The sequence below is a fragment of the Ooceraea biroi genome, chromosome 3, assembly GCF_003672135.1.
Source record: "Ooceraea biroi isolate clonal line C1 chromosome 3, Obir_v5.4, whole genome shotgun sequence".
Classification (NCBI taxonomy): domain Eukaryota; kingdom Metazoa; phylum Arthropoda; class Insecta; order Hymenoptera; family Formicidae; genus Ooceraea; species Ooceraea biroi.
Genome location: NC_039508.1, coordinates 7,067,913 through 7,077,517, shown reverse-complemented (window position 1 = coordinate 7,077,517; position 9,605 = coordinate 7,067,913). Strand labels below are relative to the sequence as shown.

At 35.0% G+C, this 9,605-nt stretch overlaps 2 protein-coding genes across 2 annotated transcripts; one reads left to right on the top strand and one right to left on the bottom strand.

The window, feature by feature from the left end:
• Window positions 1-35: 35 nt before the first annotated feature.
• LOC105278072 (chondroitin sulfate synthase 2) lies at window positions 36-3,657 on the top strand. Its single transcript, XM_011336892.3, has 6 exons — window positions 36-1,003; window positions 1,092-1,399; window positions 1,536-2,126; window positions 2,626-2,901; window positions 2,973-3,156; window positions 3,247-3,657. The coding sequence occupies exons 1-6, from the start codon at window positions 358-360 to the stop codon at window positions 3,552-3,554; spliced, it is 2,313 nt and encodes a 770-aa protein (XP_011335194.2). The 5' UTR covers window positions 36-357; the 3' UTR covers window positions 3,555-3,657.
• A 986-nt stretch (window positions 3,658-4,643) lies between these two features.
• On the bottom strand, window positions 4,644-8,950 carry LOC105278071 (ell-associated factor Eaf). The gene is made up of 6 exons (XM_011336891.3): window positions 8,806-8,950; window positions 7,997-8,278; window positions 6,530-6,761; window positions 6,217-6,432; window positions 5,797-6,056; window positions 4,644-5,655 (listed from the first exon to the last, which is right to left on the bottom strand). Exons 2-6 carry the CDS (start codon window positions 8,103-8,105, stop codon window positions 5,549-5,551), a joined length of 924 nt encoding a protein of 307 aa, XP_011335193.1. The 5' UTR covers window positions 8,106-8,278; window positions 8,806-8,950; the 3' UTR covers window positions 4,644-5,548.
• Between the last annotated feature and the right edge of the window lie 655 nt (window positions 8,951-9,605).

The window sequence follows — 9,605 nt, the reverse complement described above, 5'->3', positions numbered from 1 at the left end:
CTAGCGGTAGTTGTGTTATTTTACTGATAAACTTGATGAAATACAGATGTAATGTGTGTGTTTGACAGTGTACATATGCATTTATGTACATGCATATAATATATTACATAAAACGAAGTTAATGATGATTGTACACTGAGTAACGTATCACAAATGTCTATTTGTTATTGTCAAGCACTGCAGGGTGTTACGTTCTCCAGAATATTTCATACATGTTCTGAAACATGTCTAAAGAACATGTCTAGAAATGGAGCTTCCTCTTGGAGTAATTGTCAAAAGTATTATTAATCCAAATGCGGTAAAAACAATTTGAGAGAGAGAGAGAGAGAGAGAGCAAAGAGTTTTTGAACGCTGAAGATGAAGTCACTACTCAAAGTATTATACTCGCTCTGTTGGAGCAACGCATACTTGATAATGGGTATTTGCATGGGCCTAAGTTTCAGTCTGCTCTTAATACCAATCGATGTTGATAAACAGCACGAAATAGTGGAGTCTTTTGATCACTCCTTGAATACCTTGGAAGATATCGATCCCTACGAGCCAAGGATAAACACCGACAATAAACCACAACTGGTACAAAAGGCAAGGAAAGCGTTTGTACGCCCCAGATACTACTCGACGGAGCTCGGGATCAGGGAAAAGCTATTTGTCGGCATTATAACGAGCCGGGAGCATTTACACAGCAGAGACGCAGCACTGAATAAGACTATTGCTCACATAGTGGACAAAATCCGCTATTTTATTTCCATACCAGAAGGCACCAAACCAAATGTCTCCTTTCCTGGAATAGTGGGATTCACCGACACCAGGAGCATCTTGAAACCTTTCCACGCCATGAAATATATCATCGACAATTATTTAGAGAGCTACGATTATTATTTTCTGATTAAGGATGTGAGTTACGTGAACGCGAGAGGTCTAGTGGAATTTGTAAATAAAATAAGTGTAAGCCAAAATGCCCACATAGGTGTTCAAAGCGAAATTGATACTTATTGTTCTCTAGGTAAGAAGCATTTATCTGCAATTTGAAAAAGACGTATTAGTTAATTAGTAATTAGTTAATGTATAATTAAATAAAATTGTTTTTTAAGAATCCGGTATTCTGTTGAGCAATTCTGTCATGCAAGAGATGAAGAACAATCTAGACTGGTGCGTGAGGAATGCGTATTCAGATTCGGACGACGTTAACTTTGGTCGTTGTATTCTTCATTCCACTTCTATGCCATGCACCAATCGGATACAGGGGCAAAACTTCACGTTCACGCAGCTGAAACCCGCGTTTAATTTCGAGGAAGATCTCGCCTGGTTGACCGAGCAGAGCGAATTCCAAAATTCGCTGTCCATATATCCCATCTATGATCATATGCTCATTTATAAATTTAATATGTACTTTGCCGCAGTAAGTCTTCTAAAGTACAGTTTTTTTTTAAATTGTTAAAAATATATTTCGTAAAATTGTATCTAATATAATTAATATATAATTAATTAAATAATTATAGTATAATATAATATTATAATATACGTTTTGCTTCCAGATAAATTCTGTTAAGATTCAGAAGCGGATTACCGACATACGCAAGATGATCTCCACGACTGCACACTTGGGACCAACAAATCAGCGCAATGTATCATGGCCCATCGGAAACCAACCTGGAAACAGACCTCTGGGACGTTTCGACGTTCTGCGCTGGTCGTACTTCAACGAATCCCACGTTTTCTTCGAGACTGATTTTGTGAATATTCAAGAATTAAGGGGCAATAAGAAATCCGATATAGATTACGTGGTAAACGTAGCCGCGAGCAGTATTATAAATAAGTACGACGGCAAACTGAGCTTCAACAGGCTGCTGAACGGTTATCAGAAGTTCGACGCGTCCAGGGGAATGGATTACATTCTCGATATGGCGTTTAACGAGGTGACCACGGGCAAGGAAGTGAGGAAACGAATCGAGATTTGCAAGCCACTGGGAAAGGTAGAAATCATGCCGGTGCCATACGTCACTGAGAACACGAGAATCAATATAATTATGATCATCGATCTGAACAAAAAGCAGGAAGCTTTAAATTTTATGGAACACTATGCGCAAGACTGTATGGAAAAAAGATACAAGACCTTTCTCATGGTGGTGAGTTCAATCGCTGTATTTATAATCTATATATATATATATATAAGCCAAATACCACTCACTCACTCACTGACTCATCAACGTGCAACCCGAACCACTGCACCTATCGACTTGAAATTTTAAGGGTATATTCTTACTATCACGTAGGTGCTCACTAAAAGAGGGTTTTCCGAACTTCCACCCCTAACGGGTGAGAAGGTGTAAAATGTGTTTTTATTTAATTCTACACATAAATATCGCAGGCGAAACCGGGACAGGGGATGCTAGTAATTATATAATCATCTCATATGATGTGTGCATTATCACAAATATGCACGTTACTAATTTGTGGATGATTAAATTTATCTAAATTAAATTTATCTAAATTAAATTAAATTTATCGAAATATATAAATCGTCCATAAAAATTATTATAAATAATTGTAATAATTTATATTTATAATAATTTTTATGGGCGATTAATATACGTATTATTATTATTATTAACATTATTTCCGCAGGTTCTCTTGTACAATGTCGATTCACCGTCAAAAGGCAAAGACGATGTGTTTTATGAAGTAAAACAGTACATACTAACGTTGAACGACAAGTATAAAAAGGACCAATCTAAAATCACCTGGCTTTCAGTACGACTGCCAACCGACGTAACTTCCACAGATTTTGATCCAATGTTGAAGATCGCCGTGATCGATTTGTGCGCAAAGAAGTTTCCCTTGGAGAGCCTGGTACTTCTCGCGGAAACGGGAACAAAATTGAAAGTAGATTACCTTAACAGAGTAAGTACGCTGCATCCGTGTTAATAATCACTTTGAACCCTGTTTAACTCGTTACGTCATGTCTGGTTCAGGTGCGCATGAACACTATCAGCCGTTATCAAATATTTAGCCCGATCCCGTTCATCGAGTTCCATCCTGATATAATTTACGCGAACGAGGTGGCTCACGACGAGGTAGACGTCAACGGCAATTACGGAAAATATGACGAACAAAACTATAACAACGTCGCGTTTTACGTCAAGGATTATAACGCAAGTACGCAGCACGCTATAATCTTTATTAGCTGGTCTGACGAAGATGGTTCCACGGCGATGGAAATCTAATATCCTCTGTGTAATTTTTCAGTGCGGCAGACAGTCGAGACGAGCATTCCGTTAGTACGAACCGATAAGGATATCGCTACTCTACTGAAACTTTCCAAGTACAGTCCTGTAATTTCTTTATTTGAGATGTACGTGTCCTTCAGCGATATGCACGTGTTTCGTGCAATAGAACCAACGTTGAGGATAAAATATAAGGACGTTAACTGCGAAGGTGCTACCAATGGCAGTATTTATAACGGTTGCCTTAAACTGAAAAATAGTCGTTTAGGTAAACGCAGTCAATTGGCGAGGCTAGTGTTAGATTATCAGAGTTATCAAAAAAGAATGTAGATCGCATATATTCTTTGCAAAGAGAGTCGCTATTTATTTACGTATAATTTATGTATTATTTAGATCTAATATTATTAGATATTATATTTTTGTAGAACAAAAAGGAAAAGTAGATATGTATAAATTAATAATTATATTTTTTAGAAAATTATTTTATTAATATAGTTAAAAATATAACCTATAATCTAAGACACAAAATTGTGTAATATAGGACATGTTATTTATATACAGGGTGTCCCGGGTTTTAACCGACAAACTACGGGAGCATATTCTACTAGTGGAAATAAAAAAAAATTCTTATATCGGGTTTGCTTAGAAATGCTTTATTACAAAGTTATAAACCAATATTGAAAAGAAATATGAGATAAGTAACAACGGATTTTTTCACAAAAATAAAAATTATGTACGCAATGATTTAGTGACGCATTTCAAAATGTCCTTGCACATCGATACAAGCTAGACATCGACGTAGTACAGAATTTGTTACAGTACGACATTCCTAAAAATTTTGTTGCATCTCAGTAACTGAATTAGTAATTCGTTGCTTTAAATCTATCTGGTACTCTCCTGTTAGGAAATCTACGTTGATACTCTCGTACGGCAGCTCGTGCATTTCCGTCACAGAATCCGTACACGAAATGAATATCAGTGTATTCCTCATTTGAAAACACTTTTGGCATTCTGATAGTAATTGCTAGTTGACACAACGATTGAAATCTAACAGCTACTGTTGTGAAAGTAACAATCATACTGAATCGTTTCAACATAGTGAACATGAATACATGTGAATACACATAACATAAACATCTTCGACCTTCCAAATTCTACACTATGTTCCGTTGTTACTTATCTCATATTTCTTTTCAATATTGGTTTATAACTTTGTAATAAAGCATTTCTAAGCAAACTCGATATAAGAATTTTTTCTTATTTCCACTAGTAGAATATGCTCCCGCAGTTTGTCGGTTAAAACCCGGGACACCCTGTATATATATTTTTTCGGATTTATAAACAAAATGGACTATGCATTATGTAAGCATTTATTAATTTATATTTATATATTTTAATCGAAATAAATATTCGTGTTAATTTATTAACGCAATAATTCATATATTTCTATAATACAGTTATGATACATACTTGTAACATATGTAGAATATATTATCTCTCTTTTACAATTAGAGACATAAAATATATTACACGCTTATTTCCAAAAGCACTAATAAATTTACTGAAAAATTCTTGCGCGCGAGCGACAATAAAAACTTGTAAAGGATGAGCTTGTTTTTGCTCTTTATAAGCAAAAACTAAGGAAAAGAGGCACACTGTACACATTTAATGTAAGAAAAGAAAGCTCTATTCGAGTCTTTCCAATCTGTTAATAAAATTGAATCGGCTATTTTGATATAAAAACTAAATATGTAAGGTACTTTGCAGATAAAAAGATTTTAATAAGATTTAAAAAAATACATAGAATATAAACTTACAAATATAAGTTTTTTGTTATTTGTATTGTTCCTTTTCAAGGAGCACAGGGCCTCTACAGAGTCTCGTCAACAGCCGGCTGAACTCTGTATCGGTTTCAGTAATATTCGATTTTCGGCTGAGTGGGTTATTAGTCCAATGCACCCACCATTTAATGGGGCACGGGATTAACATAGCGGTTTAGCGAGGACCAACATTAAACTTAACATCTCTTCGGCTGCGTTCCGATTCCGTACCTAGGTGCACCCGCTGTGTTCGAGTAAGAAAGATAAAAAGAGAGGGAGAGCACCCTGGTGAAGAATCGGAACACAGCCCTCCGGAACACGAAGCCCAGTTTTCTCCCCGCTTATTCGGTATATGGAGTGTGCAGCTTGGAATAAACTTCTTGTAGTACAATGGACTTGAACCCAGTTTCCCATAATGATGATGAGTTTGGCGCTCTACCACTAGATCACGCTGCCACATCTTTACAATACATTACAAAATATAATCCTATCAATAAATCACTATTAATTACTATCGGAATCCGATTCCGATTCCGATAATTGTAGGTCATCATTCAAGAGATTATTTGGCATGAACAGTGTGGGTGAGGCAGTTGCACTATTCAAATGACCTGTAACATTGCGGCAGTCTTAAAATCCTATCGATAAATCACTAAATAATGATATATGCAAAATAAATACATATAAATAAATTATAAAATTAAGAAGAAAGAATAGGGACAAAAAATTACGACAATATATTTTCTACTTACCATTAGTAGTTCGTGATGGGCTAGCTTCTGCCTCGGAATCGCTGCTCGTAGAATCGGAACTCGAACTGCTTGAACTGGAATCACTTTCTAAGGTAGTGGATTTCGTATCTACCAGAATTGCCGGTAGAGGGGAAATTCTATTTTGTACAGAGGAAGATGTAGGCATTACTGGTACTGATAGCGCGAAATCGTCATTGTCACCAATCATCGGTAGACTGGCCAATGTGGACTGTCCACTTGATGGTTGAGCTGGCGAATAACTACAATTTAATTCGTAATTTGTACTTAATTATATGTCACACGTATAATATAAATAATATAAAGCAATCAAAGCATTTGTAAAATCAGCGAATTATATTTTTAATAGAGTTTAATAGCGTTTCAGGGATACTTTACATAGAAAAGTGTGATCGTCGATACCTATTAGTAGACGTATTGCGTGGACTTATTTTATCGTACGGTGATGTCTGATGCAGATTTTGTTTGGGATGCAGCTGAACGGATGGTTCCCTCTTTTTCCCACTGATAACTTTCGTCCTTCCGTTTGCTCTGCCATATGTAGGACTCTTCTTGACCTCAACAGGCGCCGTGTTAACGGACAGCGTGTTACCATTGCTATTTTGTTTGGGTTCCGCTCTGAAAACGATATCAGATTTACAAATCCTTACAGAACCTACAAATTAGGGCAAGTATACAATAAATAATAGTATGATCAACAATGCCAAAGACTCACCGTGTTTTTTTAACTTGGATATTTGCACTTAATCGTTCCAGTGTGATCTCACCAGTGATCTTATCGAAAATCAAAACGTATTCCTTGTGATAAGGTTTTTGAGAACCTTTGAACACGGTGTGAGGTGTACCAGCACCATCTAAATGCGGAACTGTAACTGATATTGTGTTACTTGTCCCAACATCAACTGTCGCCACTTTCGAATCGTCAACACTCGCAGGTTTGAAGTCATCTAAAAAAGATTGGTTCAATTTTGTTTTCAATTGATTTTGATTTCTAATTAATTCGCAAATAATTAATTTATGACACTTCTATTTTAATAACTATGATGTATAATGTAAGCAAATTGAAACAGAACATTAATCATTTGTATCACCTATTTTATCTTCGTAATATCATAATCATTCTATTCTCTGTTTTAATTTTTATTAAATATTAGGTTATTTGAAAAATTCATGAGGATTCTTAAGAAATAATGTCAGAGTTTGTACAGACGTGTTGCGCTTCATATTAGATTATGTTTTATATATTCTGAAAAGTGACATTTTAATGCACATGTTATAAATTTGTTGGTTATTGCTTGTTCAAAGTAATTTTAAAAATGTCCATAACGATACAGTGCATTTTCGCCATATAATGCTTTTTTTACTCTCAAAAATATCGTTTGAGCGACAAAACAAGGTTTTGTCTTTTACAGAAGGAATGCTGTAGGCAAAAGTGTTGTACAAAGGTAGTTTGCTCGATTCAAGTATAATGATTTCAATGTTAAAGAACAGGTTGTGTCAGGCACATCACAATATGAGATAATAAAGTTACTCACACAGATGGCAGAAAGTTATTGAAAAAAATGACCTGTATATATTATTACATAATTCTTCGTATTACTCTATTAAATATACCTGTTAGTTTCTTAGCTTTATAGATGTAAGTATAGATGTAAATTAAGTTAAGATAGTTATTATATCCATTCATACAAGGAAACAAACGTATTATATTATATAATATATAACATATTATATATTATTAGTCTTATTTTGGTATGCCATTTCAGTCTAGGCCCTAATCAATTGATTAATTAACTTTATTACTGTTTTAAAATTTTTGTTGTTATATCTTGCATGCCTTCATACTACTGACGATTATTTTTAGTATGTCATATTAATGCTATCCTCATCCTCTGTACGTTTCAATTGGTTAGATTGGAACGTTCTGCGTAATAATATTATTAGTTTTCTTTTACAGTTATTTTGTATCTGCTTAGTAGGCTATACAAGCTTGTACTTGTGGCATTGTATTTTATAAAAAAAGGCCTATATATTATTGAATGTATTAGGAACATTAAAATACTGATAAATCGAACTCTAATTTACCTTTAAAATCTTTAGAAATTTTTTGAGCAATCCAATATTTAGAGACATGTGAATAATAGATATTTTTAGCAATATTATCCCGAATTATTGTACTTACATTTCAATGTGTGAAACTTGGTACTGTTACCAGTGATACTCGGTCCAAGCTTAAGTTCGCGTATTTCTGAACCCAGATGAAGTTGTTCAGCTATATCGATCCCCTGCATTTTAGTTTCCTCTTTTTTCTGTGCTTACTGGATACTCCGGATTGCAACAAAGTCCTGTTCTTATTTTATCATGAAATTTCAAATCTTGATAGATCAATTGGTACGATCTACTCTTCTAACCTACTTCGTTAGCCAAAGGATGTAACGAAGCGAACCAATGTAAAAATTTTAACCTAAAATAAAAATGTAACGTACAAAATCGTATTAATACACTTGCTGAAATTTACAAAGATATTTCCGAGATCCGCGATCTACTGATATTTTACGGGCATAAAAAATTGACACAATTATGTGAAAAAATTTTCTATATTATAGCAAATATTTTTATCGTCGAATACAAGTGTCCCAGATATTTTATCGATTTTATAGGATTTCCATAGAAATTTCTACATGTGCAACATGGATCACATTTATATCTATGTGTTTCTTGAGAACGTAAAATGATTGAATCGGATAGCCTAATCGATTGTACAAACGAGAAAATATGATTTCTTAAATATAAATAAGAAGATATCTTTTTAAATGTTATAAAACAATTTAACAGTTGAATTTAAATGTAGAGAGAGAGAGAGAGAGAGAGAGAGAGAGAGAAAGAGAGAGATGCATGCAATATCAGAAGATTTCCTGTTTTAGGATCGTTTCAGAGTACGCGAATTTTTTACGAAAGTGTTATTTCTAAGCAACAGAATTAATTACCAACCCAAAATATGGCACAGGAACAGTCGATTGCATCAATCGCTAACAGCTGTTCGCTCCAAGATCGTCGAAACAATTATTACCATATGTACACCATCGTATACTACTACTGTCGTGAATCACCATGAACTAAAAAAATTATGACGAGAGTAGAGTCCTAAATAATAAGAGACGCGCAATGGATCTCACTTGCTGATTGGTTGACCGCCATGTTGGTCCCGCAGTGAATCCTATGGGTTTAGAGATCCTATAACAGAGATCGGACACCGGGTGAACGATTCCTGATTGGCTCGCGCGCGTGGAGTATAACCGGAAATGTGACTTAACCATACCTGTCTTTTAAAACGAGTCAAAACAACGTTTAAACGCAGAATAAGATACGTATTTCACTTCACATTATCATTACTTTAATGTAACTTATTAGTTAATGTAAGCTCAAAAGTAAGTTCAATACTTTTTTTGTTTTAAATCAAATAGATACAAAAGGCTCAACAAAACCATCATATCCGGTTTTACCCTATGGCGGCACGTTGTCTGATCTCTGTTAGGCTGAAGTCACATGGCACGTATTTTCTGCGTAACGCGTAACCGCGTAACCAATCAAATCTTTGCCTGCAGAAGCTGATATCCAAATGAAACAATGTGATTGGTTACGCGGTTACGCGTTACGCAGAAAATACGTGCCATGTGAATTCAGCGTTATAGGATCTCTAATTATAATGACACTACGTGGAGAAGAAAAGCAGAATGTACTGTCGACTACCAGCGCGAGTTCTGATTGGCTTCTGCTTTTCTATTTTCTGC